The sequence below is a fragment of the Populus trichocarpa genome, chromosome 10, assembly GCF_000002775.5.
Source record: "Populus trichocarpa isolate Nisqually-1 chromosome 10, P.trichocarpa_v4.1, whole genome shotgun sequence".
Lineage (NCBI taxonomy): Eukaryota > Viridiplantae > Streptophyta > Magnoliopsida > Malpighiales > Salicaceae > Populus > Populus trichocarpa.
The window spans coordinates 9,202,804-9,218,086 of record NC_037294.2 but is presented as its reverse complement, the minus strand read 5'-3'; the positions used below and the strand labels follow the sequence as shown (position 1 = coordinate 9,218,086).

The window sequence follows — 15,283 nt, the reverse complement described above, 5'->3', positions numbered from 1 at the left end:
CATGACGCCCCTTCCACTATCAAAAACCAAATTTACCGCCGGACCTTTTCTTTCTTTCATCGTCACTCAAAAGTAGACACTGGCCAATGGCCATGGCAACTTCTCTCCACCTAAACCACACATTTTATCACCGTTTCACTCCTACTTCGCATATGAGTCGAAATTTGAACTTTTACCGGCGGTTTTCGTCTTCATTTTCCTGGAAAGCTAGGGTTTTAACTTTGAAGAAGAAGCACTACCGAGGCACCGGACATGGAGTTTTCTCGTCGAGTATTATTAAAGCGAACAATACAAATAATAAGGAGATCGACGAGGTTTCCGTTCAAGAAGAGAAAGAGAACGAGATGGAACGGCCTCCTTTTGATATCAATCTAGCTGTAGTTCTTGCTGGTTTCGCTTTCGAAGCCTACACTAGCCTCCCTGTAATTAATACTTAATTCATTTTTAATTTCAATTTTTAAGTCTTAATTGAATATAAAAATTTCCGCAAAATCACATGAAAACAAACAGAATTTGAAATTCAATAGGCACTCGTTTTGCTCTCTTGTTATTCAGGGTAACAAAATCAGAGTAATTTGATGTTCATTTGGTGTGTTTGTTTTGTTTTAATCAGGAAAACGTAGGGAAGCGCGAGGTTGATGCTGCAGATTGTAAGACTGTGTATCTTTCAGAGTATGTGATCATCTGTTTTTAGTAATACTAGAGGCTTAAACATTCATTACTTGCTCTCTTTGTTGTTGCAGAGAAGATGCATCTTGCTATTATGTCTAGCCAGACCTTTTTTTTTTTCTTGAAATTATTTTAGCAGCAAATAATAGAATCAAATAGCATACTATTTTTTTTTCTTGAAATCTGATTGATATGTTTGCAGGTCATTTGTACGCGAGATATATGATGGCCAGTTGTTCATAAAATTGACAAAGGGCTTTGATTTGCCAGCCATGGATCCATGGGTGCGTCATTGAATTTATCCTTTTTGCATTGAGAAATAGGATTTATGTGCAAGTTTTTATGCTTGCCTACATGGAAAGCATCTGCAACTGGAAACACACAAGCACAGCCCTAACCAGTTGGTGTTTTCTGTTGGTTCCCCACTCCCTTGAATTCAAGGTTTATATGTAGGAACCGACAAAGTCACATTCTGATTTTCATAGATACAGCTATACTTATCAAACTGCGGGTGTATTTCCAGGGAACAAGTGATCCTTATGTGGTTATGGAACTGGATGGTCAGGTTGTCAAAAGCAAGGTCAAATGGGGGTAAGCTGTTGATATTTCCATATCTCTCTCGCACACACAAACTGAATCTTAAGGCTGAATCTTTATCCTTCTCAAAATTTTCATTATGTTGAAAATTTTATGCACTTTATAGCATATGCTTTCTTCTTTCTCCTTTGAACTAAGCAATTGGAGTTGGAGCTCCTTTGTTTAAGATCAGGCAATAATTAGTATAAATTACAACTTTTCATAGCAGCATTCATGGGGATGTGAGATTCTAATGGAACTGAGAATGAATGATAAATTTCATTAACTCTGCAGGAAATATTTGAAAGGAAACATTTACCTGAATTTCATTTAATGCTCTTATTTTATTAAAAATCCTGCTCTGAAGTGTAAAGTTAGAAAAAAATTTCATATGGTGTATGCCCCATTTTCTATATTTTCTTCTGTTTTACTTCATCTTCATGAACCCCGCTTTGTTTGCTTAAAATTGCTAGGAATTTCATTCCAATTTGATTTTTATTTCTTTTAATGCACTTGTTTTAATTTTTGGTGTCCGGAATTTGTTGCTGAGATGAATGGGAGTGTAGTTCTAGTGTTTACTACCCCTATCTGCCATTGTTTTGAATTTTCATCAACCTCTGATACCACTTGCATCTTGAAAATTTTTTATGCCTTACTGAATCCAGTAATCACAATCTCCTCTGGAAAAGAAACGCATTTTACCGAGGTAAATGACAGATTGGTGTTAGCCTCACAATCCTATTGCCTTTTTTCTTCAAAATTTTGGTCAATCCTTGATTTTTCACATTGAAATGGCTTTTTGTTCCTTACTTAATGCAGCTATATCCTCTCCATTGGAGAAGGAACACAGAGAAATGTGGTTCCAGGTGGTACTATATTTGCCATTATGGTCTGCTAGAGTGATAGCCATTGCTTATATTGAGTTTTGTGAGGATGCTTGTGCTAGGACTGCAGAATAGTCTTATGGACTGGAAATTTTTCCTGAACTGTTTTAAAACTCAAGCCCAAAACTAGGTCTATGTTTTGTCCATTTCTATTGGGAGACAGCTATCATGCCACTAATAGTTGTTTTCTTTCTCGATCACATTTATTCCTTTTCATTTTATTAGAAGGCCCATTGGACCTTCAACTACATGATGCAGGTTAGCCCGAATTCCTACCAACTCATCCTATGATTTACACCTGAGACCTCCATGTTGAAAATCCAAAATTTTAACCATTAGGTTGTTCCATAGGATATACTTTCTCAATCATATTATGGGTTCTGTGCAAAATTTACACATTGACATAGTTGCAATCTAGCAGAAGCAGCAAAATCTTACAAGTTTGCTCTTGAACTATTAACAATTTAAAAACAATTTGATACAAGTAATCATTCAATGATGGCAGGAAAAAGAAGCCAACTTGGAACGAGGACTTCACCATTAACATTAAGCTGCCTCCGACCAAAAATCTTCAGGTAAATTCTTATTCCTTCTGAATTTATTTCTCATTTGGGAGTGTGCTGGGGGCACATTTCAAGTTCCTATACCCTTTTTATCATTCTTTCTAGCTGCTGTTTTGACTTAAGTACAGAAATGAGCAAATTCCAATAGCATACTTGTCTAAAAAATTCTAATGCTTATTATAGTCACTCTGAAAGTGAGCATGGATATCCCTTACAAGTTTCTGAATTTACACAACAAATCATCTCTAGATTCCTATAAGAAAGGAAAATATGGCAATTGGAGTGGAAGGAGAGGAACAACCCAACATTTAAAGGGATCAAGCTTATGGATCAAGGACCAGCGCTTTTTAATTGAGATCTCATTTTTTACTTGTTAATTTTTTTTTAATTCTTCCACTTATTTTTCACCTGTCTTAAATGAGAGAGTTTTCTTTATTAATTTTAAGTTTTTTCCCCCTCTTCTATACTTCCCATGTACCAGTGTTGCACCCTTTCTGCTCTTTAATAATTATATTTTAGTTATTGAAAGAAATTTGTCCTTTAGTAATTCTCATTCATTCTAAATCTAAAATCTTTGACCATTTATTGTCCCTAACTAAAAGTTAATGCTTCCAGTACTACAATTTAGATTACTGGCGCCTCAACCTTTTTGTGCAGTTAAATACTAATCTCTACCATCTATACATCTACATGGTTTGAAGAAATGGCTTTACAAGGTGTCTGATATCTCTTAAACTAATTTTCTCTTCTATGTGAATGTAAAGACTGGCTTCTAGACCTAGGATGTATTTCATATTGTATTGTTGTGGATGTGAGGCCTGTTACTTGTTGAGGATGGCTTGGAAAGGATTGCTGTATTCAAAGCGCAATCATCTTCGGGGAAACATTCTCTGTATAATTGACACAGTTATAGTTAGTTAGAAAGTATATGGTATCATTGTTTAAATTGCCCAAATGGTCAGGTGCATGCAGTATTGAATGCGTGGGTTCTCCTTTTGGTTATATAGTTAATGTTCTCCAATGGCTTTCATCACTCACCAGAGGGCTTACAGGTGCCTGTACATTGGTTGCCCTTCCAGCCAATTATGACTTGGCATTAGACTTTAAATTTACCTTCTCACATACATCTATCAACATGCCTTACAGTCATAATCATGCTGGACTGACCAGACTGGATCATCCTTGTTTGGGGTATTCTTTTTAAATAATTGGTTTGCAGGATCTCTTTGTTCCAGTAGGGTATGCTATTAAGGATTTTGCCTTATGATCAATTATCTCCATTAATTATCATATCTTATTCCTGTTTTTAGTCTGCTACCTCCACTACTAGTTTGGTATTAATGACATTTTTGGTGATGATTTTGTTCATACCAATTAGGACTGAAGTATCTTGTGCAATACAAATACATGATCCGAGGCATACAATTGAAGGATGTGCTCAGAATAGGAAGTTATCATTTTTATATTTAGTTGCAACTCACAAGTAATTCTTTGGAATGTGTTTTTGAGCTTCAGATTGCAGCTTGGGATGCAAACCTTGTAACTCCACACAAGCGCATGGGGAACACAAGCATTGGTCTGGAAAGCCTCTGTGACGGTGAGGATTCAATAAAACTTGTGCATGCACTGAACTGTTTGGGAAAAGGTGTTGTGCTTTTCATTATACTTGGATCAGTGATTTTCTGCAAGTAAAATTTTAATAATAATTAGAATGATTTTTTTGTTGTTAGATTGATGATTGCACTTACTAAAAGATATTTCATTGCATGAAGTGAAGTGTGCTAGTTTAATTCCATAAGTACAAGTTCATTCGATGTGTATGAAAGCTGTAAGCAGATGAAGTTTGGATATATGGACTGCATACCTTTTTCTACCAAAATTATTAAATGGCTTGTGCCTTTCCAGGAAACTTGCATGAGGTGGTGGTTGAACTGGAAGGGATGGGCGGTGGCGGAAAGTTGCAGTTGGAGGTAAGTTCTTGCGGTGAAAGAAAATTTTTAGTGCGGTTTAAATCTTCAAGGAATTGTATGAAATTCCCCCCCGTTGAGTCTGTTATGTGTCTTCCACCTCGACATGGCTGGCTCATCAAGCTCTGGTTTAAATTTAAGACAATAAGCAGTGGAAAAATTCATGCAGGCATGACAACTTAGTTCACCTAATACTGACGTTATTGGGAACTTTAACATGTTTTTAGTATTTTTAAAAAATAATAGGATTATCGCATAACTTATTTGGTTTGTGGCTGCATCTAAGAGTTCCAGTGTCCTTATGAAAGGAACTCCTGGAAATATCCATCTTTGGGTCCCAGGCGTTGCTTTTTAGTCAATGAGTTATGAGACTGGTGGTCTTTAGTTCTAAACATATCAGCTTTTCACATCCTAAACATTTTGATCTGGCTCAAACAACTATCAGCTTATTGATGCACTGAGTCTGATGACAACAGTGTGCTCAACTATACTAAATTTTAAAGCATCACTTCTGGAATCATGTTCTGAATTTGAATTTCAACGCAGAAGTGCCAAGAGAATTGGCATAGAAATATTTTCCTTATTTTCAGAGTTTGGTCATGTTGCCATCTACCATTGCATCTTTGTTTGATGGGAATTTCCCTAACATGGGTCAATGCAAGGAAGTTTTTGAATATCTAAGCCCAAAGACTCTGTATGATGTTTTTCAGTTAATTGGGTATTGAAAATAGATTTTACTTATCCGACATCATGAAGGACTATGATTATAGTGATTTAAGCTCACGTACAAACATGGGACCAACATAAGAATAATCATGGAATTTTTCAATAGGTTGGAGTACTTCAGCCTCCTTTCAGCTATATTATACATGAATTGCACTTCGATGTGTATTCTGTGGGAAAAAAATGCTTTTATATTGCTGCTTGTTATATCATAAAAACATAATTCTTTGGAATCTGCATGCTTTTAGAGTATAAAACACGTCTTCCTGCTGCTATTTTTTTTTTCTTTCATATTTCTTCCTCTTTTGACTTTGATAATACCATTTATCATTTAATGCATGGTGTTTCAACGTGGATAAAGGAGTGTCTACCTTAAAAGTGTACAACCATTGCTATGTGATGCTAGGAGGTCCACCAAGTTCAGGGTAATAATGCTGCCTGTTTTGTTTCATTTCCCGTTAAGTTTACATTTTATTTTTTACTTTTCTTTCTTTCGATTTAGAATTTCTGTCTAGGTGTTGCCATTTGGTTAAAATGTCATCTCTTGTTCTCCTTCAAGTTGTTCTTTGATTTCCATCCTATCATTACATCGTATGTCTGGGACCCTAGCTAATTTATTCACCTGATAATTTTGCAGAAAATATGTCAAACATGATAGGAAGGCATTGGAAGAGATGAGGTCCTTAAAAAGGAAATAAAGTCCTTAAAGGGGAAAAAGAAAATAGTGTAGGGCAAAGGGCACTAACTAAATCTACGTTCGGTAAAACAGTGGAGGTAAATCCTTCAGATGAAGGCATATTGAACAAACAGGCATTTCTGGGTTGCAAGTTTCTCCGAAATCTAATGTTCGACGAGTGCCGTTGCTATGACCACTGTTGTGTTTTTTTTTTCTCAACTCAGTTTTATGGAAGATGGATTTAATGAGAAGTTAATCAGTGTGAAGGTTGTTTCAAGCTTAAAAAAGGCCTTATGGATCATGAGCAATATCTACAAGCTTGGTCGTAAAGGTCTAGAAAGAGTATAATAGAAGGTATCATAGACATTAAAAAATGGAAGAGTGAAAACAGTATAACAAGAGTGAAGACTGATGCTCTTTGAAATGATGCGTTGTTAGACTTGGGTTGGTTTTGCTATTAATCCTTGCTGGCTTTGCCCATCAAGTCTTGGTAAACCAATGGGTTTATGTACACCAAAGTCCCAAAGTGTATTAACATTCCAGTCTTTCAGCATTTATTTTGTGTTGGTAATGGTTTATGTTTGCTCATGCTGTGTTCTGTAATTGATCAGATTTTGTTTGGTCAAAACCTAGTCAACTGAAAATGGCTCCATGTGGTAGTTGGGCATCAACACACTCATGTTTGTTAATCTTGATGCTCTTGGTAGGTTAGACCAGTAATATCATGATTTGGCCTGTTATAGTTTCTTAAATTAGAGTGTCTTGCAACATAACTTCTCAACCTTTTTTTGAGGCATTAAATCACAGTTTAAGTTATTTCTTTCAATCAAGTAAACAGGATTGTCTCACATGCATTTGAGAGGATATTAAACTTTCTTTCAGTGAACCTTTTGGTTGACATGGATATATGGATCATTACTTCGGGTAAGGTGTTGGTTTCTCTTTGAGCAACTAGGACAACTCAAATAAAGTCTCTGCATAATTTGCAAATGCAAGATTTTTGTTGAACTTCTCTTTCTTTTTTTTTAATCACTGGAGGTTCTTGGCATGCCACTTTTCTACCAAGGTTTTTTTTTTATGGATTTAATGCATTGGTATATTTGGGGATATTCTTTACTGCAAGGCCTGCTTTCTGCATGTAATTCTAGTAATTGGTGGTTATTGCTGATGCAGACTGCCAGTCGCTTGTATAATGACAATGCAGTTCAACTGTTACTAGAAAGAAACTTTTAGTCAACTAGGTTAATAGTGAAATACTCCATAGTATTCAATGTTGTAATGTAGTACTCAAGATAGTTGTTACCTATTGCAATATGTTGATTTCTTCTTTGTATATTTTCTTGGGTTTTGCTGTGAGACAATTTCTGATATATTTGGAGTTGGGTTAGCAGCTCGCATTTTTTTTCCCAATCTTGCTTGTTCTTCTTTTGTTTCTCTTCTTTTTTTAGTTTTCCATTTTAAAACCCAAAGCTTGAAAGAATTCCTAGAGTCACAGAAACATTGTTGACAGTTCTGCAATAAATAAATAAACAAAACAAATGAAAGAGTCAGGTAGCTTTTCTGTACTGTTTCTCCTTATTCAGAGACTTGGCAGCCTATCGTTGGTTATTAAGGTTGGTTAATAAACAAAACAAATGAAACATTGTTGACGTAGATTAATGCTTTTAAGTCGTGTCAAGACTTCTCTCCTGTACCAAAATTTCTCAGTGGTTTAAGTCAATAAAATTCTTTTTCTTCTTGTTTTTTCTTGAGCTTTATAGTTGCACTTGTTAATGTGTATTCCATCTATTGCCAAGATGGACTTTTTTTTTGTTGTTGAATTTGTACCACTTACGCTTGCTACTTGTAAGGTTTCAGGTTAAATACAAAACTTTTGATGAAATTGATGAAGAAAAAAGGCCGTGGAGGCTCCCCTTTGTGTCAGATTTTCTTCGCAAAAATGGTTTTGAATCAGCTCTAAAAATGGTTGTTGGCTCAGAAACCATGCCAGCACGTCAGTTTGTAGAATATGCTTTTGGGCAGTTGAAGTCATTTAATGTTCCATATGTTTGGACGGATCAAGTTTCAAACAGTAAGGACTTGGGTGCAGCAAATTCCAACCACTCTGTTGTGTCGGACATGCCTTTGCCTTCAGAAACAAAGAGTACCACAGAAGTCCCTGTGTGTGACACGAACCGTGATGGAGACAGTAACTTGGTATTATCCCAAGCTGATAATGACTGCTTACGTAATTTGGGTGCCACAGAAGCTGGGGTAGCTACGCAATCAGATAAACAATTTTGGAAGAACTTTGCTGATGTTATCAGCCAAACTGTTGCTCAGAAACTTGGTTTCTCTGTTTCTCTGGAATTAAAGTGGGATGAATTTGACTTATTGAACAGAATTGGATTGCAGTCACAAAAGATTGCCGAAGCGGGTTATGTTGAGTCAGGGCTTGCAACTCCAGAGGGTCAGAAGGTGGACAGTGATAAAGCAAGTGCCCCACTTACCATAAGCAAGATTCAATCTTCACTTCCAGAAATAAAGAAGGTGACACAGGATTTGTTAAGGCAAACTGATTCTGTTCTGGGAGCATGGATGGTTTTGACTACTGCTGTTTCTAAATTAAATAAGGAAGAAAATGTTTCAGGAAAGAGTTCTTCTGATAGTGAGAAGCTAATTAGCTCTTCGAATGGAACCGCATTGGAAGACAAGAAATCTGAGGAAATGAGAGTGCTCTTTTCTACTGCTGAAAGTGCTATGGAGGCTTGGGCAATGCTTGCTACTTCACTGGGCCATTCAAGTTTTATCAAGTCTGAATTTGAGAAGATATGCTTTCTAGACAATTCATCCACAGATACACAGGTGATATTTTTATATCGTTGACACAAGCCATCTTCCTTGTGATAATCTTGTGATTCATTATTTGTGATGAAACACCACATGGTTGCATTTCATTTATCACCAAGTTGTTGGAAAGTGCAGGTGGCAATTTGGCGTGACAATGCAAGGAAAAGATTAGTTGTTGCTTTCAGGGGCACAGAACAAGTATGTTAAATTTTATACTTCTCTAAGTGCTGTTGGGTCATCTAGCTTTCTATTTAAATTGCTTATTTTTGTTATTTTCTTCAGGTAAGCTGGAAGGATTTGCGAACTGATTTAATGGTAGTTCCTACAGGGTAATGTCAAATACCTACGCATATCATGCCTTGTTCATACACATACCCAGAGAAATGCATGGATTTGTTTGGTTCACTTTGGTAATCCTTTATGGTCAGTTTGTTTGTATGTGTAACTTATGTTGCAGTTGCATTTTGTGAGAATAGTGCACTGCATTGATTTGGTGGACATGGATCTGTGCATGTGATGAATCCTGTTGCTTGCAGCAAAATTTCTTTTACTTTTAAAAGAAAGAGACATTGGGAATGGGAGAGTGAGTGATAAATGACGAAGTGATTGCATAGTAATTCCATGACTAAATGGTGCATACTTCTATTGTATTTCCTCAATGCATAATAAAATTCAATTTGCTAGTCACATTTTATTGAAACATTTTTTTTATTTTTAAAATCTTGTAATGTGACTATATCATCCGTAAACCTCTAGAATTGATTTGCATGAACTATGTTTCTTTATCATTTCTCAATTTATTTATCATTATTATACATAAGTTCTATGCTAACCATCATTCTACTTCTGTAGGCTAAATCCTGAAAGGATTGGTGGAGATTTTAAACAAGAAGTTCAGGTACGCAAATGATATGTATATTTGATAATTATTCGGAATACATCCAGTAATATGTGCAATTTCTCTCTTACTACTGTCAATGATTATGATGTACTTGATTGTGCTACAAATTTTTCAGGTTCATAGTGGTTTTTTAAGTGCTTATGATTCAGTCAGGATACGAATCATCTCTATCATTAAACTATTAATTAGCTACGTGTAAGTTGTGCTTTTAATCCTGTTTAACTATCTCATGCTTCTCTTTTAAAATCCTAAAGAATCTTCTAGGGCAACAACCAGTGTTATATCATGCTTAAGATATGAGTGCATACACATTTTTAATTACAAATATAGGCTGACTAAACTTATTCCTTTGTTTTAGTCATTTAGTGTTGGTTTCACTAGGTCCTTTTGCTAATTAATATAGTCTATATGTGACCGGTGTGGATTTTTTTCTAAAGTGAACTTTCTGGGATTCTTGCCAATGGGGATGCATTAGCGCACAAGTTCATGCATCTTTATAGGTGCATTTAACTGTATTTTCAAGTCATATAGTTTTTGGCTTGTGCACAATTAAATTATACATGAATAGGTGATGCTTTTTAATATGCTTGTATGATTAAAAACTTAAACATGTAATCTCAAATACATTCTTGACATTTTGTACCTTGTACCTCTTAAATGAATCGATTTTCATTCTTCTTGTCTTGAAATTTGGTTCAAATTTTTGCAATATTTTGTCTTGCATCTGTGAGATAACGTTTGCAGGTCTATCATCTGGTAGTCACTAGCTGTTCTTTTTTTCCCATTACATTCAAAGCAGAGTAATGTTTAAAATAACTTTGCAAATTTCTATAGATTTGTTCTTTGAAATGTTAAATCGTTGTTGACAGAGATAATGGAGCCGAGCCACCATTTAAATGGCATGTCTATGTAACTGGTCATAGTTTGGGTGGTGCATTGGCTACCCTGCTTGCTCTTGAACTTTCATCGAGTCAACTAGTAAAGTAAGTTCATCCTTCTTTTACTTGCTAGTGCCTGGTAAGTCCATTGCATTTGCAAGTGGCACTTTTGACAGATTATGCAATTACACATTGAATTCTATTTTTGTTTGTGTTTTAGGCGTGGTGCGATTTCTGTGGCTATGTATAACTTTGGATCTCCTAGAGTTGGTAACAAAAAGTTTGCAGAAGTTTATAATCAGGTAACTGTAAATTTTTAATTGTAGCTAAAATTGTTTTCAATCACAAGAAATTTCTTTTATGGGTGGGTTGCAATTCTCCCTTTTCCTGTTGGCACAACTTAAAGTCAAATCATGATGGGGGTGCACTTTTTCTCATATAATTTACATGTGGGTATATCGCTTGCTTGCTTGTTCTCGACACTAGGTCACATTTCTTAAAAGCTGCAACTGGTTCCTTCTTTCAAATTTTGTTTTTCTGGATTTCTTTGTTCAATTAGACATATTTACTACAAATTGGTCTTTGGTGCACGTCTTTCCTTTTGTTTTCTGCTTTTATGAAAGGATATGTTTTTTTTTATAATCTTTTCATATTCCTGTAATTTCATGACATATTGAAAAGGAAACTGTTTTTTCTTATTTCACATCAATTTTTTGCCACTGTGCATGTGGGGAATGGGCTGAATTGATATAAGATGTTCTGGAGTCTCAATAACTTGTAAAAAGTTAGTCCATGATTACTGACTCCATAACAGAGATGAATGGAGGAGACAGATCCATGCAGTGACCCTAATAGATTGGAATTGAGACTTAGTTGAGTTAATATTGATCTTCTGGCAACTATTACATGAAGATGTTTTTGTTTTTGTTTAAAACTACAGCAAAATTATAGGAAAACCCGAGAAGAATGTTGGACTTCCAAGTATAGCTGGTTTCTATAAGATATCTTTACTATCCTGTGACTGTGAGCTCCCATGATAAAGTGCATAGATCTCATGACAAGTACTGTAGGTTTTAACTTACAAATGGTCTGGGGTAAGTTTTATGAATCTCCCTTCAGTTCAAAGAAATTGCATGGATCTCCTCTCCAGCTCCAAAAAAATCACAAATAGAAAAATGTGCAAGTGGCTTCAACGTCCCCTTTGATGCATCTCATGACTTGGTTTAATTGTCGAGATACTTGTCCGTAAGGTTATCGTGTCATGTCTGACATTCAAGGGTGGTCTTTCAATTTTCTCAACTACAAGAGAGCTCTGTGAAATGTACCTTATGTTTACTTCTAGTATTTCTCTCATTCTTCTTTTTTTTTTGCAGTCACTATTCTTACTGAGTTTTTCTCGACTTGATATCTATAGCCTTAATTGATGAGGCTCATCAATTTATATGTCTCCCTTATTTGTTTTTCTGGGACGCTCTTAAAAGAAAAACCTTCTCATCTCATTGATGAGAACTGGCCCTACTTTTCGGTTTCTTACTCTCTCAATATTATAAGTCTGCTTCAGTTTAAACTCAATGCACATACATGTTTAATTTTTTCACCCAATTGCTTCTCATTCATCTGGTAGGTTACATTGATGAGAACTGGCCCTGCTTCTTCTTGGTTTCTTACTCTCTTAATGTTATTAGTCTGCTTCAGTTTAAACTCAATGCACATACGTGTTTAATTTTTTCACCCAATTGCTTATCTGATAGAAATCCCTCCCCTTGCTTTTATATTTTCTGAATTTAAGCTGGGCAAAAATGATGCATTGCTGGCTGTGTCATTCATGTCCTTTGGGTCTTATGGCCTGGGACATAATACTTGTTTGTTCATGCTGCTTGGGAAAGTGTGAAACATATACATATGCGACATTGATACATGATGTGCGTGTAAGAAGAGTGTACTTGTAAAGATATGTCTTTTTACTCCTGTTTTTGTCTTGGACACTAAAAAACCGTGGTTAGTGTTTGAATTGGTCATGCTTACATTTGCAGAAAGTTAAAGATAGCTGGAGGGTTGTGAACCACAGAGACATTGTACCTACTGTTCCTCGCTTGATGGGTTATTGCCATGTAGCTCAACCTGTGTATCTAGCAACTGGAGAACTAGAAGATGCTTTGGTGGGTAATTTTTTTTTTTTTTAACACTTTCCCTGAAATCATATGGCAGTTGCTGCATGCTGTGAAATTAACCTCTGGTCTCTGGATATGCATTTTATATATGCTATAGTGTGTTATCTTCCATAATGGAATAGATGGCATCCTCTTTAAATTCAAGATTTGTCAGTTGAATTCCAATTCCTGTCATTGGACCTAATTCATCTCAGAACACCAAATTTGTCTCAGATAATGCTAATTTGAGTTTTTCAGTGACCCAATTTCCCTTGCGTGCTTCAGAACTTTCTGCAGCTTTACCATTGCTGTTGCCCAACAGGCATTCCTTAGAAAACTGCACATTGATTGCTTCAGGCATGCAAGGGAAGCTGAATTACTGCATTCCTTTGAAACCTACACTTTGATTGCTTCAGGCGGACATTTATTTTCTTTGGAGAATTTATGCACCACAAGAAAATCTTACATTCATATTTCTTTTTCTTTAGCTTCTTGTTATTGTTTTTGAAATGACCTTATCCATCTGTATTATCTGATCAGACTTTCATAATTTAGCTCAAGTGGAATTAGTGAATTTGCATGTTTGATGTATTTGATTAAAATTGTAGTTTGTCCATCAACTCTTATTGTATACTCCTTTGTAAGTTATTCTTCACAACTGATAAAAAAGGCCAAGACTCAAAACTCTCTAACTGACTCACAGGTAGAGTTCTTAATTTTTTTTAAAAAAAAGAAAGAAGCAAATATATATGAAAGATGTCCATGTAGTTGACAATACTAACTCTTCGACTGTGGTTGATATTACATATGGATGGGATGTTACGAACACATGACAGTTTCCATTATTGATTATTTTCTTTTAAGAATTAGCTTATGAGTACCGCTATATACAAGTTTAACATTTGTTGTTCAGGTAAATTTGGAGCTTTTGAAAGATGGCTACCAAGGTGATTTCATTGGGGAGTCCACACCAGATGTTGTTGTCAGTGAATTTGTATGTTTCTTGTTCTTAATCTTGCTCCATTTTTTTGCTCCACAGCTTAATCATTTGTATGGTTGACCCAGATGCGAAGGTGTAGGAAACCGAAATCTATCTAACTCATATTAACAAAGAGAAACTGGTTGCTGTGAGAACCTACAAAAAATTATATATTAGTTATATAGTATTTTGTCAATTAATTCTACCTCTCTAATTAGTTTGTACATGCAGTGTAATCCAAATTAATGGTCCCTTCTATATTGTTTGAATGCAAGATAGTGGATCCCAAATTGATCTAGTGGTTCCTAAACTGACTATTCATTAGCAAAAAGGTTCCCAGGGCATGTTGAGAGGAAGAATATACGTTTTGAATATTGATGAAAGAGTTTTAGGATCTTGTTAGAACAGTGATAATAATAATAAGAGTTGTTTCTCAAACAACTTCCATGGAGGCAGCATTTGGTTTCTCATTTTTATAGTCGTCTGAAATACCAATATGGTTAGTGAGCATTGGCTGTGACTATTTTGAGCAGATGAAAGGTGAGAAGGAGCTCATTGAGAAAATACTGCAGACTGAAATAAATATATTCCGTTCAATTCGAGATGGAAGTGGGCTTATGCAGCATATGGAGGATTTCTATTACATCACACTGCTTGAGGTACATATCATTTTGTCAAATGATTATTTTCATCCAGTTGATTAGAGTAAATAATATATTTGATTTCCTTGATGGTTCCATGTGGTAAATGCGGCCAATTAATTCTCTCCCCTTATTAAAAGTTGCACGTATCTGTGCCCCTAAAAGCTTTTACACAATCAGTAGCTGTAATCCTCCTCCAAATATTCAGTATAACATAGTTGGAGTGATTCACTCTCTAGTCTTTTGTCCATTTATTAAACTGCTAGTGTTAAGTATTCCCACAGGCTTTACATAATCACCAGTCTCCATGCTTGCTCAGATATTCATCTGTTTATGTTTTGCTTTTCCAGAACGTGAGATCAAACTACCAGCCTCTTGAAAGGGTAGAAAGCAGTGGAAGAGATAGCATCCCAACCAGCGAAGATGGCAGTAACATCTGAACGCTAGCAGCCAAAGTATATTCATGTACGTTCCTTCCTTTAATCAGTGCCGAAATAATTCTTCGGCAGATATCCGTCATTGTGTCTGTATGCATCATTTAGCAGTCTGCTAGTCTTATAGGAAACCCATCAAAAGAATACATGGACAGACTTAATCCGGGGTGGGGTAGGGAATAATGTACCTGTACAGCAAAGATTTATTTCAAATTCAAATCACATTTTCATGACAACATATCTGATTGGATGTTGTGCATCTAAATATCAAAATACTATTCAGCGGCAACTTCTTTTTTCCTGGTTTACCTTCAAATTCTTTGATCGTCTTTTCATCAAGGCTAATCCTCAGCTGGAGGTCCTAAACAAAATGAAGTCCATTGTCCAATTGAAGAGGATGGTTGGTAGTGTTT

At 35.7% G+C, this 15,283-nt stretch overlaps 1 protein-coding gene across 2 annotated transcripts; it reads left to right on the top strand.

The window, feature by feature from the left end:
- Window positions 1-15,108, top strand: LOC18102455 (uncharacterized). 2 transcript variants are annotated; one of them, XM_006378249.3, is made up of 18 exons: window positions 9-422; window positions 614-672; window positions 872-953; window positions 1,193-1,260; window positions 2,635-2,704; window positions 4,208-4,289; window positions 4,598-4,662; window positions 7,916-8,902; window positions 9,023-9,085; window positions 9,170-9,216; window positions 9,740-9,785; window positions 9,904-9,983; window positions 10,658-10,771; window positions 10,887-10,968; window positions 12,700-12,825; window positions 13,730-13,810; window positions 14,329-14,454; window positions 14,787-15,108. In XM_006378249.3, the coding sequence occupies exons 1-18, from the start codon at window positions 87-89 to the stop codon at window positions 14,874-14,876; spliced, it is 2,604 nt and encodes an 867-aa protein (XP_006378311.3). In that variant the 5' UTR covers window positions 9-86; the 3' UTR covers window positions 14,877-15,108. The 2 variants fall into 2 exon arrangements, with proteins under 2 accessions (XP_052312847.1, XP_006378311.3); XM_052456887.1 differs by lacking the exons at window positions 12,700-12,825; window positions 13,730-13,810; window positions 14,329-14,454; window positions 14,787-15,108 and adding an exon at window positions 11,607-12,664 and having other exon boundaries at window positions 1-422.
- The last annotated feature ends 175 nt before the right edge of the window (window positions 15,109-15,283 follow it).